This window comes from Neocloeon triangulifer, unplaced genomic scaffold (genome assembly GCF_031216515.1).
Source record: "Neocloeon triangulifer isolate White Clay Creek 2 clone unplaced genomic scaffold, ASM3121651v1 ptg000010l, whole genome shotgun sequence".
In the NCBI taxonomy this organism is placed as follows: domain Eukaryota; kingdom Metazoa; phylum Arthropoda; class Insecta; order Ephemeroptera; family Baetidae; genus Neocloeon; species Neocloeon triangulifer.
The window spans coordinates 843,453-868,084 of NW_026775552.1; the positions used below are offsets into that span (position 1 = coordinate 843,453).

The following is a 24,632-nucleotide window of genomic DNA, read 5'->3' on the forward strand; positions in this document are numbered from 1 at the left end:
TCATAAAAAATTCTACCACAAAGAAAAAGAATACTTTTAATTAAAAGAAAAATCGATGCAATTTGCCCGACGTTGGCGTTGGGCCGGTTGCCTACTCTCCACAGTCGCAGGCGCTAGGAGCAGAAATCTTGTGTTGGTCTCGGGGTGGTTGGAGGTCGGGGGCGCGTGCGCGGGCGGGGGTTGGAATTGTCGGATGCTGGGGCGGCGGCCGATCGATCGATCTCAGTCAGAAGATGCGGCGGCCGTGGTGGCTGGTGCTGCTGCTGTGCGGGGCCGTGGCCGCGGGGCCCGAGCGGCCCAGGTCCTTCTACCAGCCCACCAAGAACCCGTCGCTCTTCAACATCGGCGGCGTCCTCAGCGGCAACGACAGCGCCTCGCACTTTGACAAGATCATCGCCGTGAGCTCAATTTTTTTTTATTTATAAAAAAACAAAAAGCAAAAAATTGAGAAATTTGATGAACGTGGCCTACATTTCCATCGGGATTAAATTAATTAACGGAAATATATCTTCACTTTTTAAAATAGTTTAATTTAAAGAGCATGGAAGAAAAAAATAGCAAAGGAGTTATGATTTGTTGCGCACACCTTTATCGACTGCAGCTATGAGGGCTGTTGGCAGGCGCTCCCTCCAGTTTGCATCATCACTTGATGCGCACTTGGCTCAATTTAAACGATTTAAACATTAGATTACAGACTTCAAACAAACACGCAAACTAACAATTATCTGACAAATAAGAAAGTTATATTCATTTGATTTTTATTCTGTTTTGAAATTAAAACAAAAATCAAATTTTAATTATTTGAAGATTTTAAATGCCAATAAGCCGAGTTATCGTTAATTAATTTTCCGAATATTAAATTTTGCTCAAAATCCAATTATTTTTATGTAATTAAGTAGAATTTGTTTAAATAAAATGTACATTTTGAATAAAGCCTTTTTGGAAAAGCTGCATGAAAGTTTGCAAGATTGAGTGGGAAGTGAATTATTTTGCATGATTTCCTTGAATATTGAAAAATTCAATCAAATTAGGCAGTTTCCGGGCTCATTTGTATAGAAATCTGTAATTTTTTTTTCATCGGCTCCACTATTTTTTATATTACTATCATTAGATCTGAGATCGTTTGATGAATTTAGATGTATGTATGTACATGAGAAGCAGAAAATAAGATTTGCAAGACGGTTGACAAAAACTTTTCCATTATGACTCGCAAAATATTTTGTTCAAAAGCCAGATTTTTAGCAAATTTCTCAATTTTAACATTTTATGCAAGAAAATTATACTTTCAAGGGTTTAAATAATTAAACTGATTTACTTTTCTTCCACGTAAATTGAAAAAGTGTCATTTAAAATAAAAAATGCATAAAATGGAAAAATATGGTTGTTCTTAAATTAAATTGATTTTAATGAAAATGAAATTATTATTTTTGTAGCACTTGAACTTCAACAACGAGTACGTGCAGCGCGGCAACACGTACAGGGCCGAGGCGATCCAAATGGACGCGAACCCGATCCGGACGGCGCTGAACGTGTGCAAAAACCTGATCTCGAAAAGGGTGTACGCCGTGATCGTGTCGCACCCGCAGACGGGCGACCTTTCGCCGGCCGCCGTTTCCTACACCAGCGGTTTCTACCACATCCCCGTCATCGGCATCTCGAGCCGCGACTCGGCCTTTTCCGACAAAGTAAAAACGAACATTTTTTCTTTTTGATCAAATTAAATTATCATGAAAAATTTCGGCAGAACATCCACGTGTCGTTTCTGCGCACGGTGCCGCCGTACTCGCACCAGGCCGACGTGTGGGTCGAGCTGCTCAAGCACTTGTCCTACCTCAGGGTCATTTTCATCCACAGCTCGGACACGGACGGCCGCGCCCTCCTCGGCAGGTTCCAGACGGCCTCGCAGTCCTCCGAGGACGACGTCGAAGTTCGCGTCAATGTGAGTCACTTTTTCAATCAAAAAACTTTCACAAAATAATATATTCACAATGTTTTAATTAAAATTTCTTCCGTCATAAAATTTGTGACGCAGTTTTTCAATGTTAAAATTTCTTATTGTTTTTAAATCGCAGAGTTATGATCTATTAGTATGGAAAAGAAAGTTTTCTACCCGGAAAAAATGCATATGTTTTCTGACAATTCCCTTCTGCTACCCTTTCTAGGTAAAAACGAACCTTTGATGGGTGGCGCATTTTTTTAATTTTTCTACTTTTTGTCAAAACATGAGAATAACGTCAATCAATAGGAAATTTAATTAAATTTAAATTAGATCACTAAGTTTGATAAATTAGACAATTTTTGGTGTCAAAAATTTCAAATGTTTGAAGAAAGCTCGGCTTTTTAAATTTTTTTTATTGGTTTTTCAGGTCTAGCTTCTCTGTTAAACGTTTTACAGAAATTATTTCCATACAAAACTTGTAGATAATTCAATTTAGCACACTTTTTGTGTCTTAAATTTTCTTGTAAATCCAAAGCGGCAAAAGAAATAAATGCGGAAATGCTGCAAATTTCCGCGCAATTGTTGAAAAATCAAACACGGATCAAAAATATTATCGCGCAATGATGCTCAACTATACATAGTGAATTTCCATTGAATATTCTAAGCGTATTTGAACTTTAAAAAATATATTGAAATAATTTATGATATGATAAATTGGATAAATTCATATTGTATTTCTTTATGATCAGGTTTAACAAAAGAATATTATTTATTTCCAATTATTGATCTACTGAGATGTTTATTTTCATTTAGTGAGTATTTTTGTTAAATATCTCCAAGCAATGCATTTATATTATTATTCAAATAATTTAGTTATTAAATATAAATTGAAGACTTTATTTGATAAGACCAAGAGCAATAATTCACAAATGTTGAGCAGTTTTCGTAAAAAGAATATTAAATTATTACTTTGTTTGCTGCTTTAAAACAGCAGATTATTTGGTAATCTGCGTAAAGCGCAGTACATCCAATAAATTAACACAACGATATTAAGTTAACACATCAAAGTACAAAAAAAATGATAAAAAAATAAACGACACAGTTGCCTACTTTTTGGTCAAAGCGTAAGGTCGAGGGGCTGGTTCCTTAGGGTTGTAGCCTGCCAGGAGCGAGTTGAGGATTCTGTTCAGCGTCACATTGACCTCCACTTTGGTTTTGTTGACGAAAGTCTGGCAGATCGGACAGCACGCCTTGCTGCCATCCTTGAGCCACTTCTTCATGCAGTGCTAGAAATGCAAATTTCAGTAAAAATTTCATCTTTGAAAGAAAAAGTAATTGAATTCATACCAGGCAGGTATTGTGGCCGCAATTCATTGTAAATGGATCCTTCACCACCTCCTGGCAAATCTGGCAAGAAAACTGTTCAGCCAGAGCCTTGATGAAGTCCTTTGAAGAAGAAAAATTAAATCAATAAACAAAAAATAACAACGAATCTTACTGGGTATCCCAGGTTTAGAGAGTGCAACAGATGATCCCAAATTCTTTTGTTCAAAACATCCATTTCCACCAACTGTTTGATCTCGGGTTTCAGAACATAAGGATTAACTGAGGTTTGCTTGATCTGCACTCCCTCCATTGGCACCTTCCTTTTGAAATTCTTCTCCTCATCAATCTTCAGTTTGCTTCCCTGAAATTAATATAAATTTAAAGCTGTAATTTTCACCAAAAATTTATGAAATAAATACCTCGAGGAATCCCACATTCATTTCCTTCATGAACTTCATTCCACTTGAGGACCATGGAGGAGGCTCAGAGTCATCTCTGCGAAGTTCAAACTTCCACATGACATTGCCGCCAGACGTGTCTTTGAAATACCTGACGACCTTGTAAATCCCATCATATCTATGAAAAAATAATCAATCAAATTCTTTTCCAACAAAATTGGGATTAAATGCAGAGAATTAAATTTCAATCCGAGACAATTTTTAAGATACAATAAATAATCGTCATTTTAAATTTTAATTGCACTTAAACACTGCACTTTTAAATTGGCAATGATCAGTTTTATTACCTGTAACCTTTGTCAGGGGCGTACTTGGAGATTTTGCCCAGTTTGTATCCCCGGACAACTCGGATGGGAAGACCTTGACGCCAATCTAATGATTTGGCTCCATTTTCCTCATTCAATTCGGCATGGCATGAAAGTGCCAAAGCCCTGTTGGTACAAATCATTGAGATACAATTTTCAGTACAAATCAATCGACTCACAAATTGTTTCCTTTCAACTCTTGAGAAAAGCTCTGCTGCTTGTTGATTCTCTTGTTGTTGCTCAAGTCCCGGCCACCACTGCCAGACATGACGAAGCTGGTTCCCTCGTCGTAGTCACCTTGATAGCCACCCGAGAAGCAGACGCTCTGCACTCCAGTGGCAGGTGTTCCACAAATTCCACCAACTGGTGGACGATGCACGCCGTAGCTGCAGATCTAATTTTGAGATAAATAGTTTTAAAATTGATATACTTTTTGACTTATGAAAGTTTTACGTCAAGTCTTGAAATCCAGAGCCTTCCAGAGGGAACTCCAGGAATCTTTCCGAAGTGGTCCTTCGGGACAACGCAGAACTTGTCAATGACAGCGGCTGTGGCGAGTCCCCTGCCCCAGTCTTTCTTCCCTTCTTTGATTTTGCTAATTGATTCCTCGGCCTTTTCCGTCTTCTTCTTCTTTGCCTTCAGGCCTTTGTCCTCCAGCTTTTTGTCATTGTTGCTGCACTTTTTGCAGAACCTAAGTTGGTTTTTATTCAAATTTTTTATTCAATTTAGTAAAATTCCATTTAGAAAAATACCAGTCTGTTTCTGGAATTTCCTCTAGAGGTGGAAAGATGCAATTCATGTGAAATGCATCTTCACACTCCTCGCAGATCAGTTGCTTGTCCTCGTCGTGTTTTCCTCCGCAAATGACGCAGCTGCATTTCCTGCACTTTGTGACTGGGTGTCCACGGCAGACTTTGCAAGCTACGAAGAGAGCAAAAAAAAATTGGCTTTTGGTAAAAATGTAAAATTTTAATTTTCGGAAACTCTCACGATCAACAAGAGAATAGGTGCAATTTAATTGTGTCCACTCTGATCTCGGCAGGAGCGTGGGCATCTTCACAGTCCTGAACATGTACCCAATCTTCTGATTTGGGTACGAGTCCGGTGTAGCTCGTACCAAGCCATACACCCTTGGAAATTGCCCTCTGCCTGGCTCAACTTTGGTGATGACAGTTTCAAACCTAGGAAAATAAATTATAAAATTTGGAAATCAAGATTTTGTTACACTTTACCATCCTTTGACTGAATTTGGGAGATGGGAGTACGCAAGCACTACCATGTCCTGCTTCAGGTCACAAGCACCATACTCTTCATTTCCAACGGGAAGCAAATTATCCAAAGGCATTGTCAAGTCTTCGCTTTTGCTAAAAATAATAATTTGGTTAAATATCGTATTTTTTTTAAATCAAAAATAAACTTACAATCCATCATGGATTGTGTAAGAAAATTTCCCACTAATTCCTGACTTAGGTGATTCATTTTCATTGGCGGTTTCTTCAATGGACACCAGTTCACCTTCCTGCCACTGACCCGTCTGTGGGTTTTTGTAGTACAGAAGGTCTCCGGGCTGCACAATAAAGTTGAAGTTTTGAAGTTAGTAAAATGGCCAATTACTGCGTTTCTTTACCTCAAAATAGGAGCAACTGGCTTTGAGTGCTTCAGGCTTTGTTTGGACCTTGTCATCTTTGACTGCTTCTGTAGTCGATTCCTTGTTGAGAGGAGAGAGGGCAGAGAGGGGCTGCTTATTCTTCACTCGGACGCCCACGACATCTAAATCCTTCAATTTGTAAATCAGCAATGGACTATCTTTGGTCATCTGCAGAAAAAAGTGCAGAGTTATTTCAATTTAAGCCAAATTTTACCAAAATACTTACAAATTGACCTTGGACGATGAGGTCGATGTTGGTGCTTGCGACGTTGAGAATCCGACTCGCCTCTTCCAGCAGTTGATGAACGTGACTCGATCTTGAAATCTCCACGGAATACTCGTCGTAACTTTTTCCGTTAAAAACTCGTAATTTTAGCAACATTTTTGATCCGTTCAGTGGAATCTGCTGGTGAGATGAAGCGGTAAAAAAGGATCATCACAAAACACGTGTTTACCTTTTGGCGACTGATCGCGAATTGAGCGGGAAAGAAAGGGGCGTGTCCGTCGTTCGAAGGGTGTCAAGGACAAGTCAAGGAGTTTGCAACTCAAACTCTCTCCTTGGATGTCGGGGAGATGAAAAGTTTTGTGTCAATTGTGACGTAAGCGGCTCGGATCAGGAGAGAATTGTGACGTCAGCGCCAGCCAGGCGAGCGAGGAGAGTGAGGGCAGCGCGCTTCCCTTCCCCTGCTCCACTTCCCCTTCCCCGCTCGCGCCCGCTGTTCGCTGTTCGCTGCCTGCAACCAACCCTTTGTAAGACCCACGGAGGCAAGGAATAAAAGGCCTTAATCTGCCGCTTAGACAAAATTATTTGCCATTTCGCCGCTCTCAAAGTCTCAAATCTGGTTCGTGGTTAATCCTAAGTGATCGGGTTATTAGGAGCTTTGTGTCGTATTTAGGTAAGAAGCCATTTCTTAGGGCAGCGCTGGCAGCACGGAAAATGCCGCACGTGCTTCATCTTAATATTTATGTTAATTTTAGAAAATCTGGCCAATGTGCTTTTAATTAAAAATTAAAAATATTGGTATGCAAAATAAAAAATTAATCTAATTCTTACTTTTTATCCTTTTATAAAAAAAAATTAGCATTATACGAGTGTTCACGAGGTTAACATTGAACACCTCATTTTTCAGCTTTTGCGCATTCATAACTTTTGCCACTTTGGATTTGGAAGAAAATGCTAAATACAAATAGTGTTCAAAGTTAAATTTCATAAAAGTTTTGTATGAAACATTTTTCTCTGAAATGTTTTCCAATAGAGCTAAGAAACCAATAAAATAGTGCCGAAACTTTAACCTTTGTTCAAACAATTTAAATTTTCAGCACCAAAAATTTTCAGGATTTGGTAAACTTGGCAAAAAGGCTTTGAAGCCTGATTAAGTTTGACATCGAATGGTTTTGGTCTTATTTTGGTACAAAGAAATAGAAAAATTACTAAAAAAAAATAAAAAAAAAAAAATGCGCCACTTTTCAAAGGTACTTTTGCGAGACTCTAAAAAAATGTGTCTCGATAAAGGTGAAATTTTCAGACTAGCGTGAATTTTTGCAGAATTACACTGGGCAAAAGTGCTTTTAATTTTTCAGTCCCTAAATTTGCTCATAAAAATCGCCGATAAATTAATTCTTAATTAAAAATCCCTCTTCTCAGGTTGAGTTAGTGATTGAGTTTGAGCCAGGCTTGGACAGCTTTGCAGAGCAGCTGCACGAACTCAAGGGCGCCCAGGCCAGGGTCTACCTCCTCTACGCAGGGTCAGCCCCTTTTAAACAAATTCTTATGAATTTTAAAACAAAAATTAAAATAAATTTTAAATTAATTTTGAATAAATAAAAAATGGAGCATTTTTAAAGTGACAATTATTTATAGGAAGGAGGACGCGGAGGTGATTTTCAGAGAGGCCGCCGCGCTCAACATGACGGAAACGGGCCATGTGTGGATTTTGACCGAACAGGCTTTGCAGGCGAAGAACGTGCCCGAGGGGGCGCTCGCCCTCAGCCTCATCAACGCCACCCACGAGTTTGACCACATCAAGGACAGCATGTGAGTGCAGCCAATTTGTAAATAATCAATTCTGTAAATCAATTAATTGTTATTCATTATATTTGGTGCTGAAATTTATTTCAAAATTCGTTTCAATTGAAACCTGTAAATTGTGTGGAATTAGTGATGCCGTCTCTGTTAAAATATAAAATTTTTTCTTCATATTAAATTGATAAAGTTTGAATTAATTTGTTGAATTATAGAGTTCAAAAAGTAATTTTAGTAAAATTTCTGTACATTATTTTTTTTTACATCATTTAGATTTCTGGAATTCAATCAGGGCCATGAAAAATGAATCAAGTTTGATTATTTGAAACAAAATCCATTTTCCCTGAAATATATGAAGAACGATTTTTTGCTTTTTTAATTAAGTCAGATGCTTATAATTTTGTGTATAATTTCAAATAAGTTCAAAAATTCAGTTGAAGAGAATTTCTGACTTTTTTCACCGTTTTTAGTTACGTTTTGGCGTCGGCGATCAGAGAAATGAACCGGACGGTGAACATCACCGAGGCGCCGGCAAACTGCGACGACTCGGCCACAATTTGGGAGACGGGCAAAACTTTGTTTGAGTGCGTCTTTGAATCAGAATTTATAATAATTTGTACCAAACATTAATTTTAAAAATCGCAGGTACATCAAGAAGCAGGTGTTGTTCAAGGGGGCGACCGGAAAGGTGGCGTTCGACGACAACGGCGACCGAATGTTTGCCGAGTTCGAAATCATCAACGTGCAGGAGGATCAGAGACTGGTCTCCGTCGGACGCTACTTTTTCCACCAGGTCGGTTTTTTGCACTTGGAAGTTTTGCAAAATTTGTAATTTTTCCAAAGGATTTGGACCGGATGTCGTTGAGGTTGAGCGAAAAGAAGGTCATGTGGCCTGGACGCCAACGGAAGAAGCCCGAGGGATTCATTCTTCCCACTCACCTCAAGGTTGGTGTTTTTACTAAAAAGTTGTAATTTTTTAAAATAAAAATAATGAATGAAAAAAAAACAAGGTGCTGACCATTGAGGAAAAGCCATTTGTCTACGTCCGAGAATTGACTGGAGCAAGTTTGGACGCGCTCGAGTGTTTGCCAGACGAGGTTCGCTGCCCACTTTTCAACACCACGTCAGAACACGGTGAAAATTTAATATATTGAATGAAATTTAAATGCAACTCTTCTTGTTTTTTAAAGAGACGGAAAAGGTCTACTGCTGCAAAGGGTACTGCATCGACCTTCTGATGCAACTTTCCACGACCATCAACTTCACGTTCAACCTGGCGCTGTCTCCAGACGGCCAGTTTGGCTCGCACATCATCAAAAACACCTCGGGTAGTTTTCATGATAATGGAATCAACTTTTTTTCAAACCCTAATTTTCAGGTGGAGGGAAGAAGGAGTGGACGGGCCTGATAGGGGAGCTGGTGTACGACCGCGCGGACATGATCGTGGCGCCGCTGACCATCAACCCTGAGCGCGCCGAGTTCATCGAGTTCAGCAAACCGTTCAAGTACCAGGGCATCACGATCCTGGAGAAGAAGCCGTCGCGCAGCTCGACCCTGGTGTCCTTCCTGCAGCCGTTCAGCAACACCCTGTGGATCCTGGTGATGGTGTCGGTGCACGTGGTGGCGCTGGTGCTGTACCTGCTGGACCGCTTCTCGCCGTTCGGCCGCTTCAAGCTGGCCAACTCGGACGGCACCGAGGAGGACGCGCTCAACCTCAGCAGCGCCATCTGGTTCGCGTGGGGCGTCCTCCTCAACAGCGGCATCGGCGAGGGCACCCCGCGCAGCTTCTCCGCCAGGGTGCTCGGCATGGTCTGGGCCGGCTTCGCCATGATCATCGTCGCCTCCTACACCGCCAACCTCGCCGCCTTCCTCGTGCTCGAGCGCCCCAAGACCAAACTCACCGGCATCAACGACGCCAGGGTAACGAAAAACACCTCCATTTTTATCAAATTTTTCTTCTCCTAAATTCAATTTGAGCGAAATAATATAAAACACCTTCAGCCTTCAGATGGTAATTTTAACCTAATTTATATAGGTAGGTTTAAATAAAAACTTTTGTCTTCAGAGGCTTTCAGTCCTTGAAGAATATCTAACAATAAGGGCAATGAAGCAAAACAATTAAAAATTAAAAGAAAGCGCCAAAACTTCTATAAAATTAAAAAAAAAAAAAAAAAATCTGTTAAAATCAGACCAAAAATTTTCATTTATTTCTTTGTTTTAATTTTTTAATAATTTTGATTAATTCAATTTACTGCCAAATTCTAAAAATGTAGGAAATATGCCAGATGAATTGAGACTTTGAGTGGAAAGAACTCAATAAACGTGGCTGAATTTGCTTTCCCTGCAAATCTTGTGCAAGCGACTACATAATCAATTGGGGAAATTATATGCAGATGTGACGTTTTTTTAGAAATATAAACTTTTGAGAAAAAAAAGTAGCCAATTAAATTTTGCACAGTTTCTTTCAAAGGCCTCATGGTGTCAGAAATTTTATTGCTCTCGTATGGAAGACTTTAAGTCGAAATATAAAATTTATTTACATAGGATAAAAATTTTTTGCATTTTTCTCAACATAGCGAATAGATTGGAAATTTAATTTTTAACTCCGAGGCGTTCTCCGAAGCCCATATCGCGAGGCGTTTGGAGCCAGCCCTAGAAAAACTTTGTTACCAAGTGTACAGATTTATAAAAAATTGATTCTAGTTACCAATAAATTTACTGCTTTATTTACCTCTCAATTTAAAATTTAACAGGGTTGTGTTCAATATAGTGTTCTTTTATCTACAAAAATGTAAAGAAGAAATAACTTTTATTGTGGGAAATATCTTACGTCAGAAGTCAGAACACAAGTAACCAATGCACAGGACATGGGCATCGGAGCGCCTCGGAGGGCCTTGCACGGTTGTGGGCATTTCATTTCTTCTGGCATATTTCTTTTAAGACTTTTACTTCAATTTTGCACAAACTCGCAAGTTTCGAGATCTTAATTTGCAGCGCTCTCATATTTAGTAAAGAAAAAGAGATTATTGAATTTAAATACTAAAATGGAATCAATATTCTAATGGTAGATGAATTATGAACCTAAAAACAGGCTTTTTTTATAATTTACAATTTAATTATATTGCTACTTAAATTCTTAAAAATGTTTCACAAAAGTGGAATAACTCAATTATTTTGCAGTTGAGAAACACAATGGAGAACCTGACCTGCGCCACCGTCAAGGGCTCAGCTGTGGACATGTACTTCCGCAGACAGGTCGAACTGTCCAACATGTACCGCTCCATGGAGGCAAACAACTATGACACCGCCGAACAGGCCATTCAAGATGTCAAAAACAGGTACAAAATTAATCATTAAATAAATTTACTATGAAAATTAAAGGGATAATTATAAAAATAAGTTTCAATTTTTTAAATACTTCAAAAAGTGAAATAAATTATTAAACTAGATAACTTATGATTGTTAATATTGTTTAAAAATTAATAAAATTTTAAATAACTAGTTTTTTTTATTAAATAAATCTTTTATGCCATTTTTACTTCTCTTTTAAATCTTTATCCAGTTTTTATGCAAATTGTCTCTGCAGATTTTGTAATTTTCAACAAATTAAATTCTAGGAAGCTGATGGCTTTCATCTGGGACAGTTCTCGTCTTGAGTTCGAAGCGGCTCAGGACTGCGAATTGGTGACCGCGGGTGAACTTTTCGGACGCTCAGGATACGGCATCGGTTTGCAGAAAGGTTCTCCGTGGGCGGACGCCGTCACCCTGGCCATCCTCGACTTCCACGAAAGTAAAAATATTTTTCCTCTTTTTTTTTGAAAAAGAAAATCCTGACTTTTGACTCACTCAGGCGGGTTCATGGAGTCGTTGGACAGCAAGTGGATTTTCCTGGGCAACACGCAGCACTGCGAGGGCGACGAGAAAACGCCCAACACCCTCGGCCTCAAGAACATGGCCGGCGTGTTCATCCTGGTGGGCGCAGGCATCGTGGGCGGCGTCGCCCTCATCGTCATCGAGATGGCCTACAAGAAGCACCAGATCCGCAAGCAGAAGCGGATGGAGCTGGCGCGCCACGCCGCCGACAAGTGGCGCGGCGTGATCGAGGTAAAGCACCGCCGGCGACTCATTCGCGCCCACATCCTCAGCAAATACTAAAACACACACGTTCAACTAAAAAATAATTTTTGAAAATTATGCTAAATCAAGAAAGAAAAGAAAAAGAGAGGAATTTGTGACATTCTCATCATTTAAATCACTTTTTTTTCATAAACTAAATAATATGCTACTAAATAATCAAATATTTGTCTCAAATACTAAAGATGTCTTTAAAAAATACACACAAGGGGACTGTTCGAAAATGATTGAATTGGCCTAAATGTTTGGTCCTGTAATTAATTTAAGTATACTTGTATAGAAATCAAAGACTTTTTTAATTTGCATTTAAAGAAAAGTCAAAATTCAAATATGTTTGCTTCTGATGATAATTTTGATCTGTTCTCTTTGCAGTCTAGGGAACTTTTTATTCTGAACAAACAATCTTTAGTATTTTTTAGTAAATTTTGCTTCATTTTAGTAACTTGGCTTATTTTCAAGATTTTCTGAAATTTTGGGCCAAAGTTAAAAAAAAAATATATGGTTTTTTGTGCTCAATATTGGAAAAATTCGTGAATTGTTGAACAAACTTGTAGCCAACAAGGTAACTCCTTTTATTTTATAAAATTTTACATAATATACCAAAATGTGCCAAAGTCGAGTATCGAAAGCCGCTGTGGCCATAAATTGCAGAAAAAATTAAAATAATGCCATTCTGGAAATCATCCACCAAGAGTAAAATTTTTATAGCTTTAGACAAATAAGATCAAGAATTAATTCAATTATTTTTTAGAAAAATCGACTTCAAACTTTAACTTGCAATTTTTTGACCTACAATAAATTTCAAAGGAAAGTTGTTCAGAATAAAAAGTTTCGCTGGAAAATGAAGCAGATCAAAATTCCCACTAGAGGCAAATTTATTTCCAATTTTGAATTTTTCAAAAAACGCAATTTCAAAAACATTGCCCAAAATTTTGTTCACTTTTAACTCTTAAAACAACATTTAGGCCAATAATTTCCTATCAATCATTCTTAGATAGTCCCAAAGCTTTTTAGCTTGATAAATTAGCAGTGCATGTTTATAAGTATTTAGTTTAAAATTAGCAATCTGTGTGGCAATTTTATTCAAATATGATATTTGCTTGCTTTCAACGTTTAGTCGCATGAATTTCTTTTTCCTTTTCCGAGCTTCACTTTAATTTTCGCTGTGCATCCTATTTTGCATAAACACGCAGCATGGTGCTTTATACACACTCAGAATATATATTATATTGAAACGTCACACCAAAGTAAACGTAAAAAGGAGAAAGTAGCCAGTAAAGAAAATGGAATTTGGCGAGGGAATAAAACTTCAATCCTCCGGCCTCGGTTGAACAAAAATTAAAGTGTTTCCTATAATTAAAGAATTAAAATTTGAACTGCAATCAGAGCCAGCGGTATTTGGAGTAAAAATCCGTGAGAGAATTTTGTGATCCCTAGAAAGGAATTAAAGGAAGATAAAAGTCCCTCCAGTGCTTTTAACGCAGAGATATTATATTTGATCCAAATATTGCTCAATTGGCCACAACTCCAATAATAAGGTTTTTGAAATAGCTGCATAATTATTATATAACAGAGAGAGGACGATTTACCAGTTTTAATATTATATATACCAAAGTAGATGACAATAAAAATGAATTTAAACTTTTACAAGGAGACGAATTAACGGGGAAAATCATCAAAGGTCTTTCAAATTAAAGCACCCAGCACACTTGATGGCATTTCTAGAGTTCAAAAATATTAAATTAAATAGTTTTTCCTTAATATGCAAAGATTTTATTAAAATTTCTATCTCAACTACAATTTATTACTCTGTTTCCTTTTTTTAACATTTCCTCACTCCATCTGTCATATTAAAAAAACACTTAAAAATTCCAACTCAAAAATGTCAAATTTTGGAAATAAATGTGACATCGTCGGAGGCATGCGTGAGATTCTGATTAAGTTTGTGATTGCTTCGGTCATGAGAATAAAAATGTCCTGTTGGCAAACCGACTTTTCCGTTTCTTCTTTCTTTCGAATTCTCCCCTGCTCTCGGTACGTGTGTGGTTGATTTTTGAATCTTCTCTTATTCTCTCTAATTTCGGTTTTATATTTTATTGTGCATGCGGAGTTTGAATCATATATTTTTGGAAAAGCACAAGACAGCGGAAGAAACGTGCGTGTGTTGTGTTGATTGCAGAAGCGGAAGACGCTGCGAGCGACGGCCGAACGACGCAAGGGCGGTCCGAACGGCGTCGAGCGCTTGTCCGTCGAGGGCCTGCAGTACCTGGCCGCCGGCGGCTCCGGCTGGCCGTCGCCCCTCTCCTCGCCCCTGCGCCTCCGCGGCCACCGAAACAGCAGCACCGCCGACGACGACGTCACCATCGACCCCGAGAGCTCCGTGCCCTACTGAGCCCCTATACCCTTTGGCCTACAAAGTTTTTAAATATCACTGTTTTCTCTTTTGTGGTGTAAAAAATGAAATTTAAGGAAATAAATTAAAATTTTAACCCTCATTGACGTCCTTCGAGTAAGGTTGATGGTAAAAGAAGTTTAATCAATATAGCTGTTGATGGATGTAAAAAAATTTAAATTTAAAATGGAATGAAATATATTAAACTAAAGACCTTTTAAGGCAGATTCTATGTTCTGGAAAATAATACAATATAAATTTTTTTTGTGCAAATTGTAGATTTGGAAGAAATAAAACCTATGTATTCATGTTGAACTTTTATTTTTTTTTGTTTTTATTTACTTTTGTGAAAAAACTTGGTCCTTTGCTAGTGGAACTAATTAGTTTGCAGGTATACAGACAATTGTAAATGATACATGCAAGTTAATTTTTTGTGCGAATAACATTTTGTTTGCTCTTTCTATTTATTAACTTGGTCGTCCCTCCTGGCTGTTGCACTTTGACTTACCAATTTATAGTTATAATGCAATTATGGTGTTAACTTTTTCAGAAATATATCAAACAAAAACAAGTGCCGAGATTGCTGCAAACCATGTATAAAGTGTAGCAATTATTAATTAAAGCAGGGTGAAGTAGAGCTTCCTAAACACGGTAAGAGCCTGATCTTCTGGGGCGTCATCAAGTTTGTCATCTTGAACATACTGGTCTGAAAATTTGATATTCTTGAAGAGCTTCAAGGAACTAGGATCATTCCACTTGGGGATATCAGTCATCACAACACTCAATGGCCTCTCAAATCTGTAGTAGCAACTCTCTTTGAAAGTGACACTCATCTCAAAGGTGCCTCCTTTGGGGACGAGGACGTTCAGGCCAAAGTGAACCCAAGAGTTGGTCACAAATGGGCTGCTAGTGGTGGGTGCCAATTTTTCTTCTGCACCCGAATATTTCATATCGCAGCTGCTGACTTTGACAGAGACATCTAGATTTTTGTCATACGCGATATGTTCAGCAAATGAATCCAGGCTGTAGAAATAATATGTAAATTAATTATAGATTAAAAAGTATTTAAAAATAGCTCTGATACCTGTTTTTCTCATCTTTGAAATTACTCAAGATGGATTCAGGAGGGTCGATCATTTGGCAGAAAATGTCAAAGCCACGGATGACGATGAACTCGCTTGCCTCAAAGGAAAAGGTGAAGACCTCCGTGTCTTGTACCGGAATTCGGTGCTCAGCTTCTAGAGTGTCCCTCAAGCTGACGGGCTTCAGGTCAGGAAGCAAGGTGAAGGTCTTCATCTTCACTCTACACCTTGGTGTCTCAATTGGACAAATGCTCTCAGGTGTAGAAGGTCCAGTAGGAAAAAGCAAACAGGGATGGGGTTCATGCTTTTTGAAAAAGAGGAAAGTTTTTTCTTGGTCTGTCAAAAACTCTGAAAGAGCAGAAATTTGCTCCTCGTCCAGGGTAAGCAAGCGCAGGTTTGGAAGGGCAGACCGAATCAACTTTCTGAGTTTAATAATTCTTGGTTTTAGAACATACAAAAGAACAAAAGTTCTGTATTTATCTTACCTTTTATCATCATCACTGTTCTTTGCACTGGCTAGCTTAAGACAAGCATGGACAAGGTCCGATTCAGAATCGATGTCCATTTCTGCACTAATTTTCAAAAATGAAATCAACGTCTCTTTGCTGATCCCAAGGAATGATTGGTGGTTCAGGCATTCCATTGTTCTTTCGCAAAAGAACTGAAATTTTTTGTTTCTTAACAGTTTTAACAATTTAACTTCATAATAAAATTATACCTTTTCACATGGTTCAGCCACAAAACGGCACAAGTTGTTCATTTCGTAAATTTTCCAAACTTTGTCCACATCAAGGTATTGTGACATGAACTCCACACTAACGGTGCCAAGCTCTGTCATCAAAAACTCGTCAGCCGACCTGGCCAACAGCACCGCCTCCTCCACATTGACAGGAGGGGTGAAGAGTTGAAAGAAATGAGCAAACCTAAATTTTTTTAGGGATATGGTTAATTACACTAACATTGAGAAAAATGCTTGGGAAATTACTCAACGACCATCCGGAAAATGCGGGGCTCCACGTGCTTCACTCGAATGGGCCCTGGGGGTGTCAGGGGGCTTCTGAAAAGTCCCTCAAAATACTCGCTCGCAGCTTCCAAGTCAAACTTATTGCCGTGAATTGCCTGAACCAATTATTTAAATTACATACACAAATATCTCTGGTTTTATATACCACAGCCGTGGATTCATCACTGCCAACAAGAAAAACGCAATCCGTTCTTTCTCCCTTTTCCAGAGCTTCCAGTTTTCTCTCTCGAGCTACTCCAAGTTTCTTATTCCCAGCACTCTTTAATTCCACAGAATGTTTCTCTTTCTCTGGTTCAGGTTTAGTTTCCATGACTTTCCTCTCTCACCACCACTCTCGCCTCTCGTCTTGTGTGCTGTGTTTGTGGGGACAGAAATTATTATTATTAAAAGGGACTAAATTTACATAAACGTTGAGAAAAGTGTATATTAACATTGCAAAATAAATGAAATTAAATTTTATGTATGTAAATAAACGTGTGGTTTTGGTTTTTTATCATGCAAATATTATAGATTGACAGCAAGAGAACATTTTTACAAAATGATACAATCGTTGAAAACAAAAACTGGCTAATATTCAGCTAGTCTGTATGAAATTCTTCACGCCAATCATCCTAGATGTATCGCATTAAATTAGCTCTTTAATCCATGCAAATGCAATACATTACCTAAAAATCTGCTCCAAGGCCTCTAGGCGGCCGAAAAACGCGAAGTTTCTTTGTTGATTGTTTTGCGAATTGCGATTTTGACGGAAATTCACACCACGCCCCCGCAATCGCCGGAATCAGCGCATTCTGCCGGCAAAGGTAAAAATGAAATTTTAGAAATTTAAATTTTCCAAATTACAATTTCTGTATCAATTGACCGAGAGGAATGGATAATAATAATCATAGATAAATTTGATTAATTTGTTGCACCCATGGATGCAAGGATTATTGATATTATTCAATGAAGCTAGTAAAAATTATGGTGTAAAATCCTTTTCAAAAAATGTACCTTCTGACAAAAAAAGAACAAAGTGCAAAAATGCGTGCTTAAACATGCCTAAAATAATACTTAATCATAAATATAAGGCTTTCGGATGAAATTTTGGTTGCATCAATTGATTGATATACCTTAACCTAACCGACTTAGCTTTATAATTACAATTTATTCTTAATTCTTGGCCTGCAAAGTTTACACAACTGTTTCTTTGTGGTGAAAAAAGAAATTATTATTAACAATAAATTTGTGCACCCTGTGATGTCCTTTGAGGAAGGTTGATTGTAAAAAAAAATCAATATCTGTTGGTCAATGTTCCAAAAAAATACTATAAATGAGAATCTTGAAATTTTAAACTGAAAACCTGCTTTTTTTAGTTTTGACATTATATTTTATATATAATTTTCAGAAAATAAGGCTAAAAAATGTATAAGAGCAGATGTCTGTCAATCCAAGTGAACTTTGGCAGGGTCAACCGATCATTACCAAATTTTACAGGGTGATAGACCATATTAAGAGGTTTCCAAACATATATAGGTTTACCCCAATATCTCAAAATTTCCGGGTTTTACGGGCCATTCAAATTTGGATTTTGAAAATTTTTAAACGTCTGTATCTCGGCTTTCCGTGGTCGTAGAACAAAAAACTTGGGTGCTTTGGAATCCTCTTATTGCCCTCTACAACTTTGCTTTGAAGTGCAAAATAGTAGGTCACAGGTCAAGGTCACTTCCGGTGACCTCGTGACCTTTGACCTCAAATTTGAGGGTGAGCCGTCACTTTTTTCAAAATTCTGAGATAGCCATTTTGTAGATCGCAAAATTTTACGTAGTATAAGAGAATAAAAAAAATGGGACCCCTCTTAGTTTTTTTAATTAAAAAATAAAACCAATAAAAAACGTGGTTTTCCGAGCTCTGAACTTGGAAAAAAAACTTTGAAGCTCTGTAACTTTTTATGTGTTAGAGATAGGTAAATTGTTTCAATGACAAAAAGTGTTTATTTTTAGACGGGCTATCCAACCATGTAACACACATACTGATCAGGTCACAAAAGGTCATTGACCCTGGTGACCTGTGACCTTGAAATAATTTTGTATGCAAGTATGATACATCGTTGGAAAGAGGACATTAAGAGAATCATTTTGGTACCCGGAATTTTGTAGTAGCTCAAATAGGAACGGAGTTATTGCAGTTTTTTTTAAATTAAAAACGAAAAATATTAATTATGGAGAACATTTAAACGTTAATAACTTCGTTCCTCTTTGAGCTACTACAAAATTCCGGGTATCAAAATGATCCTCTTAATGTCCTCTTTCCAACGATGTATCATACTTGCATACAAAATTATTTCAAGGTCACAGGTCACCAGGGTCAATGACCTTTTGTGACCTGATCAGTATGTGTGTTACATGGTTGGATAGCCCGTCTAAAAATAAACACTTTTTGTCATTGAAACAATTTACCTATCTCTAACACATAAAAAGTTACAGAGCTTCAAAGTTTTTTTTCCAAGTTCAGAGCTCGGAAAACCACGTTTTTTATTGGTTTTATTTTTTAATTAAAAAAACTAAGAGGGGTCCCATTTTTTTTATTCTCTTATACTACGTAAAATTTTGCGATCTACAAAATGGCTATCTCAGAATTTTGAAAAAAGTGACGGCTCACCCTCAAATTTGAGGTCAAAGGTCACGAGGTCACCGGAAGTGACCTTGACCTGTGACCTACTATTTTGCACTTCAAAGCAAAGTTGTAGAGGGCAATAAGAGGATTCCAAAGCACCCAAGTTTTTTGTTCTACGACCACGGAAAGCCGAGATACAGACGTTTAAAAATTTTCAAAATCCAAATTTGAATGGCCCGTAAAACCCGGAAATTTTGAGATATTGGGGTAAACCTATATATGTTTGGAAACCTCTTAATATGGTCTATCACCCTGTAAAATTTGGTAATGATCGGTTGACCCTGCCAAAGTTCACTTGGATTGACAGACATCTGCTCATAATCTTTGTAATTTATTTAACATAATTGCTCGCAATAATATCTATTCAAGAAATCTTTTGTTTAATTGCAGGTAGAATTAGCCTGCAATTTTACAAACGTCTCAAAATGTTCTTAGACACTAAAAAACAAAATTTGACAAAAGCATTCATAATAAATTAAATTTACTAGTGCTACATATTGGTTTCTAGATGAGATTTTTGCTTGTTTGCTCCTATTATTTGATAAAATTGGTCTCTGCTGTCTGTTGTAATTCAATTTACCGTATAAGATATAGCATAGAGATAATTTTGGTGTTAAACTTTTGCAAAATTAAAGTCCCTAAAATGAACAAGTATGACAAGTGAAGACAGAAGCAATCTAAATCAGGGTGTAATAGAGCTTTCTAACCACAGTAAGAGACTGATGCCGTGGGGCTTCAATAAGTTTGTCATCTGTATTGAAAAACAGGTCTGAAAATTTAATATTCTTGAAGAGCTTCAAGGAATCAGGATCATTCCACTTGGGGATTTCAGTCTCCACAACATTCAATGGCTTGTCAAATCTGTAGTAGCAACTCTCTTTTAAAGTGACACTCATCTCAAAGGTGCCTCCTTCAGGGACGAGGACGTTCAGGTTAAAGTGAACCCAAGAGTTGGTCACAAAAGGCCTGAGAGTGGTGGGTGCCAATGATAATTTTGCACCAGAAAATTTCAAGTCGCAGCTCCTCACTTTGATAGAGACGTCAAGATTTTTGTCATAAGCAAAACATTTGGCATAGGAATCCAGGTACAGGCTATTATAAACCATTAGAAAGTTAATTGTTTTAAAAATTGAAATGAATATTAAACCTACAAATTTTGGTCATCTGTTAAATCGATGAAGACTGTTTTTGGAGGGTCGTTCATTTTGCAGAAAATGTCGAAGCCACGAATGACCATGAACTTGCTGGCCTCGAAGGAAATGGTGAAGCACTCCTGGTCGCCAACTTCCATACGGTTTTCAGTCTGAAGTGTTTCCCTCAACCTGAGAGGCTTTGGGTCAGGACGCAGGGTGAAGGTCTTCACTCCGCACCTTGATGTTTTAATTTGACAAATTCTCTCAGGTGCCGAAGGTCCAGTAGGGAAAAGCGGAGAGAGTTTAGGTTGCTTTTTGAAAACAAGGAAACTTTTCTCTTCGTCTGTCAAAAAATCTGAGAGCGCAGAAATTTGTCCCTCGTCCAGGGTAAGCAAGCGCAGGTGTGGAAGGGCAGATCTAATCAAAAGCCTAGGGAATAAAGAATTTTTTTTTGTTTTCGCATTAAAGAAATTAAAATTCTGCATTGATTATTTGATTAAGTACCTTTTTTCATCGTCACTGTTCTTTGTGTTGGCTAAGTTGAGACACGCTTGGACAAGGTCGGCTTCAGAATTGATGTTCATTTTTCCACCGCAGGCCAAAAATGAAATCAGGGTATCAGTTTTAATCTCAAGGAATGTTGGGTGATTCAGGCACGCTAATGTTTTGTTGCACAAGAACTGAAAAATGTTGCTAGAATTATAATATAATCAATATATTACTAATAATAAACCTCTTGACAAGATTTGGCCACCAAATGACACAAGTTGTTCATCTCGTAGATTTTCCACACTTGATCCACCTTGAGGAATACTGAGATGCAGGTCTTGCAGACAATGTCCAACTCTGTCATCAAAAACTCATCGGCTGACCTGGCCAACAGCACCGCCTCCTCCAAATTGGCAGGATGTTTGAAGAGTTTGTGGCAATGGGCAAACCTTTTATAAAGACAAGCAAAGTTATAATGGATTTGAAAATAAATTAAAGCTCGTATAATTACTCAATGACCATCCTGAAAATGCGGGGCTCCACGTGCTTCACTCGGATGGGCCCCGGAGGTGTCAGGGGGCTTCTGAAAAGCACCTCGAAGTACTCGCTCGCAGCTCTCAAGTCAAATTTATTGCCGTAAAACTCCTGTAAAATTAAAAAATTGTTGAAAAAATTTTGGTTTTACTATGTATGTCGGTATATCACACCTCAACTTCCGAGTCATCACGACCAACGACAAAAACGCAATCTGTTCCTTCACCTTTTTCGAGAGCTTTCAACTTTCTCTCTCGAGCTCCATACAATTCATCTTCCCAGTAATGCCTTTCTAAAGCTTCCTCTAGTTCGTTTGCCATGATTCCAGTAATTTCACTCTGCAGAGTCTGTTAAAGTAAAAATGATTTTTTTTATTATTTTTTTTTTGTAATTCAAATTTGCATAATAATGTAATTATGATAAATAATCAAAACTCTCGCTCTCAATTCAGTACAAGAAAGGAACTTCGGAAATTATTTTTACGGAAAATATTTATTTTACTGGTATGAATAGCCGCCCCATTGCATACAATACATAGGAATGGATTTTTTATATTAGCGGCGGCGGCATGAGACAGACAAAAAAGTCTTTGGAGGTTTGTGTTAAGGCGAAAAATATCAGTTTTAGTTTTTTACTTACGCTTCCCAAATAATACCACAGAGATTTCTCAGAGTATCTTTAAGGTTGGATCAGATTAAAAGCCTTAAACGATGGTTGATTGGTTTTGAAACCGATCAAACGACAAAAAACACCACGATAACAGCAGATAACAGCTGGAGAAATCCAAATTGGCGCAAAATTCACTCTGGAGGTGGAGGGGAAATCCCATCATCAAGAGAAGAGGGGAAGGGACAGGGGCGTGCCAACAACAGCTGTGTTTTGTAAATACAAGAAAATTGTTGCAAGAAAATACCAGAGACGATGTTTCGTGCAGCAAGAATGCGGCAGAATCGAGTTTTCTAAAATGGGTACGTTGATGTGCATAGGAATTTAATTCATTATAATTATAGTGTACACAGTTCTTATGACTCACAGACTCTTCATTCGATCCACTGGTGATAGTTGAGCGCTTAAAAAATTTTTATTAGGACAGCCAAAAACAGCCACAGGCCGAAAGCGCTGCTTTTGATTTGCCAAGTCTCAAAATCGCTCAAAATCAAACCCTGACGACGTTTGCAAGTGTTAGTGCTCCAAAATCAGAAGATAAGTGCAGCCGTTTCTTCAAATTAAGTCTCCACAATATCAATTTAAGACTCAACCAGCTCCGTGCCAGGTAAGCAAAACTCAAATTATATTATTTGTTACAGTTTTTTGAATTTTATATTATTTAAGCATTAATAATTTTGAATAATATTTCCAGAAAGTCAAATTTAATATTCAAAATTGCAGACATAATGTTTTGTGTTTTCTTTTGTTCTTAAACTAACTTAAAGCTTGAGCAATTTGGTTGGTGCTTTTGAAAAAAAGCAAAAATAAAACTAGCAAAAGGCAATAATTCTGAAAATTTTTTGAGCTGAAAAGATCAGCAGTATAGAAATCTTTGTCTCTATCATGCATATAAAAACAAAATGCAAACCGCGGTTCTCAATATTTGCTCAAAATTCAATATTGTACACAAAAATTACTTGTTGTACATTAATTTATAGTAAATAAACAAAATATGAATATTGTAAATAGTTATTAAAAGCAAAAAATTGACAGCATTTTTTTAAAATATAAAAAGAGCAACTTTTGAAAGAGTTTTGAGGTAACATTTTGGGTAATGTTATAGTACGCGCGACGTGTTTTTTCATAAGTTGGCAGCACTTATGCTCCCATGTAAAAGTATCACGTCGCGCGTTCGATAGTGGTTTTACGTCGCGCATACAATAATGGTTTTACGTCGCGCGTACAATACTGGTGGCGGTGAAATTGTTAAGGAAACCGATTATTCCATCGATACCATATTTTCCTACAATCTCAATTTAGGGGACTGCTAGGAAGAATAGGGGCCCTTGGGATGGGTTCAGAATGGGGCAAGACGACCTCCGGAGGGCCGTGCGGAGGGCGAGGACAAAAGCCCTTTTTTTTGGCTGTGTTCATGAGGGGGCTCCGCAGGAGCCCCCTCACGATCCCCGCCCTTTTGTCCCGCCCGGAGCCGGCCTTCACCACGTTCTCGGGCGAGCGCGCCTCCAGCCCGAAGCTCGCAAACCCACAACGGAGCTGCCCACAAAAGGTGTTGTCTGCAAAGGGAGTTGTGGGCACCACATTTTTTGCATTCTAAGCCCTTTTTGCAGACAATTCCTTTTGTACGCAACTCCGTTGTGGGTTTGCGAGCTTCGGGAGGCGCGCTCGCCCGAGAACGTGGTGAAGGCCGGCTCCGGGCGGGACAAAAGGGCGGGGATCGTGAGGGGGCTCCTGCGGAGCCCCCTCATGAACACAGCCGCCCTTTTGTCCTCGCCCTCCGCACGGCCTTCCCCACGTCCTCGACCTCGCTGCGCCTCCACCCCTCGCTCGCGGCTTCTGCAAAAATTAATCTTGGGGGTTGCCCACCTCCGAGTTGCCGGTTCGTGGGGCGCCCACAACTCCGGCCGCGTGCAACACCTTGTATAATAATTAATTAGTCGTGCGTCGCGCGTACTATAAGCATGCGTAGCGCGTGCTATAAACATACGTCGCGCCTGCTATAAGGGTGCGCACGGCCCTCCGGAGGTCGTCTTGCCCCATTCTGAACCCATCCCAAGGGCCCCTATTCTTCCTAGCAGTCCCCTAATTTGAGATTGTAGGAAAATATTTGCGTCGCGCGTGCTATACAACATGTTGCCGAGGTATCGATGGAATAATCGGTTCTTAACTATTATACCGCCACCAGTATTGTACGCGCGACGTAAAACCATTATTGTATGCGCGACGTAAAACCACTATCGAACGCGCGACGTAATGCAAGTGATGCCAACTGAAATCAGGGATTTTGGGAAACACGTCGCGCGTACTATAAATTTTGATCTCTCAAGCAAAAGTTCCTTAGAGATCGTTCTGCTGGTCAGGCGCTGCTCTCGGCCGCACATTTCATTTCCTCCGCAAACTCCTCAGGACAGTGTCCGGACGGCCGCCGGTGTTTCTTCGGCGCCGCAGCCAACAAAGAGAAGGGAACCTGCAGCGGCGCCGATTATGATGCCGTGATTTTCAAATTGTCGGCCGCCGAGGAAATGAGGAATTCGCACCAAGCCTGTTTTCTGGACGCGAGCTCGGCGGAGAAGCCACTCATTAAAAAAGGGCACAAATGCAAAAATACAAAGTATTTTCATGCTATTTTTTGTTTTCAACAATTAACTCGTTGTTTCCGTCCGTCAAAGTATAAGTGGGAGAAATTTCCGAAGCTACATTTAATTTCGATTTTGTCTTCTTCAAGGCAGGGCAGAAGCAATTTTCGTGCATCTTGCAAGGGCTGAGGTCAGTGGGACAAGAATTCGTTTCGTCTGTTGAAGGAAAAGGCGGAAAAGGTGTTTCT

At 38.7% G+C, this 24,632-nt stretch overlaps 4 protein-coding genes and 1 long non-coding RNA gene across 6 annotated transcripts; 2 read left to right on the forward strand and 3 right to left on the reverse strand.

Annotated features, from left to right (window-relative positions):
- The first annotated feature begins 201 nt into the window (after window positions 1-201).
- Window positions 202-14,540, forward strand: LOC132195690 (glutamate [NMDA] receptor subunit 1). The gene is made up of 15 exons (XM_059617853.1): window positions 202-398; window positions 1,434-1,685; window positions 1,745-1,939; window positions 7,322-7,422; window positions 7,538-7,711; window positions 8,170-8,283; window positions 8,345-8,492; window positions 8,543-8,644; window positions 8,710-8,833; window positions 8,890-9,027; window positions 9,078-9,619; window positions 10,880-11,037; window positions 11,317-11,489; window positions 11,550-11,803; window positions 14,013-14,540. Exons 1-15 carry the CDS (start codon window positions 234-236, stop codon window positions 14,223-14,225), a joined length of 2,853 nt encoding a protein of 950 aa, XP_059473836.1. The 5' UTR covers window positions 202-233; the 3' UTR covers window positions 14,226-14,540.
- On the reverse strand, window positions 2,352-6,275 carry LOC132195650 (E3 ubiquitin-protein ligase UHRF1-like). Its single transcript, XM_059617788.1, has 14 exons — window positions 6,132-6,275; window positions 5,903-6,079; window positions 5,656-5,844; window positions 5,450-5,595; window positions 5,261-5,392; window positions 5,019-5,209; window positions 4,781-4,949; window positions 4,482-4,719; window positions 4,208-4,422; window positions 4,011-4,154; window positions 3,685-3,841; window positions 3,438-3,626; window positions 3,287-3,385; window positions 2,352-3,225 (listed from the first exon to the last, which is right to left on the reverse strand). The coding sequence occupies exons 2-14, from the start codon at window positions 6,056-6,058 to the stop codon at window positions 3,046-3,048; spliced, it is 2,205 nt and encodes a 734-aa protein (XP_059473771.1). The 5' UTR covers window positions 6,059-6,079; window positions 6,132-6,275; the 3' UTR covers window positions 2,352-3,045.
- LOC132195691 (uncharacterized) lies at window positions 14,536-17,123 on the reverse strand. Its single transcript, XM_059617854.1, has 7 exons — window positions 16,997-17,123; window positions 16,477-16,684; window positions 16,293-16,426; window positions 16,026-16,230; window positions 15,793-15,968; window positions 15,310-15,729; window positions 14,536-15,248 (listed from the first exon to the last, which is right to left on the reverse strand). The coding sequence occupies exons 2-7, from the start codon at window positions 16,639-16,641 to the stop codon at window positions 14,843-14,845; spliced, it is 1,506 nt and encodes a 501-aa protein (XP_059473837.1). The 5' UTR covers window positions 16,642-16,684; window positions 16,997-17,123; the 3' UTR covers window positions 14,536-14,842.
- Window positions 17,124-19,303: 2,180 nt separating this feature from the next.
- On the reverse strand, window positions 19,304-21,918 carry LOC132195626 (uncharacterized). Its single transcript, XM_059617742.1, has 7 exons — window positions 21,782-21,918; window positions 21,316-21,489; window positions 21,120-21,253; window positions 20,853-21,057; window positions 20,624-20,799; window positions 20,138-20,548; window positions 19,304-20,078 (listed from the first exon to the last, which is right to left on the reverse strand). The coding sequence occupies exons 2-7, from the start codon at window positions 21,460-21,462 to the stop codon at window positions 19,664-19,666; spliced, it is 1,488 nt and encodes a 495-aa protein (XP_059473725.1). The 5' UTR covers window positions 21,463-21,489; window positions 21,782-21,918; the 3' UTR covers window positions 19,304-19,663.
- Window positions 21,919-22,030: 112 nt separating this feature from the next.
- Window positions 22,031-24,591, forward strand: LOC132195688 (uncharacterized). Of its 2 annotated transcripts, none has more exons than XR_009441679.1 (3): window positions 22,031-22,110; window positions 22,162-22,415; window positions 24,150-24,591. It is a non-coding gene; the product is annotated as an uncharacterized LOC132195688 (long non-coding RNA). The 2 variants fall into 2 exon arrangements; XR_009441678.1 differs by having other exon boundaries at window positions 24,169-24,591.
- Window positions 24,592-24,632: the final 41 nt, after the last annotated feature.

Excerpts from the sequence above, each read along its gene's own strand:
- LOC132195650 (XM_059617788.1), bottom strand. The coding sequence starts at position 6,058 with ATGTTGCTAAAATTACGAGTTTTTAACGGAAAAAGTTACGACGAGTAT. Across the intron at positions 4,423-4,481 it reads TCTGGATTTCAAGACTTGAC|ATCTGCAGCTACGGCGTGCA; the intron begins GTAAAACTTTCA and ends TCTCAAAATTAG. Across the intron at positions 4,155-4,207 it reads GAGTTGAAAGGAAACAATTT|GGCTTTGGCACTTTCATGCC; the intron begins GTGAGTCGATTG and ends TTGTACCAACAG.
- LOC132195691 (XM_059617854.1), bottom strand. The coding sequence starts at position 16,641 with ATGGAAACTAAACCTGAACCAGAGAAAGAGAAACATTCTGTGGAATTA. Across the intron at positions 16,231-16,292 it reads ATTTTCCGGATGGTCGTTGA|GTTTGCTCATTTCTTTCAAC; the intron begins GTAATTTCCCAA and ends AAAAAAATTTAG. Across the intron at positions 15,969-16,025 it reads TGGCTGAACCATGTGAAAAG|TTCTTTTGCGAAAGAACAAT; the intron begins GTATAATTTTAT and ends AAAAAATTTCAG.
- LOC132195690 (XM_059617853.1), top strand. The coding sequence starts at position 234 with ATGCGGCGGCCGTGGTGGCTGGTGCTGCTGCTGTGCGGGGCCGTGGCC. Across the intron at positions 399-1,433 it reads ACTTTGACAAGATCATCGCC|CACTTGAACTTCAACAACGA; the intron begins GTGAGCTCAATT and ends TTATTTTTGTAG. Across the intron at positions 8,834-8,889 it reads CAACACCACGTCAGAACACG|AGACGGAAAAGGTCTACTGC; the intron begins GTGAAAATTTAA and ends TGTTTTTTAAAG.
- LOC132195626 (XM_059617742.1), bottom strand. The coding sequence starts at position 21,462 with ATGGCAAACGAACTAGAGGAAGCTTTAGAAAGGCATTACTGGGAAGAT. Across the intron at positions 20,800-20,852 it reads TGGCCAAATCTTGTCAAGAG|TTCTTGTGCAACAAAACATT; the intron begins GTTTATTATTAG and ends AACATTTTTCAG. Across the intron at positions 20,549-20,623 it reads AACAGTGACGATGAAAAAAG|GCTTTTGATTAGATCTGCCC; the intron begins GTACTTAATCAA and ends TTTATTCCCTAG.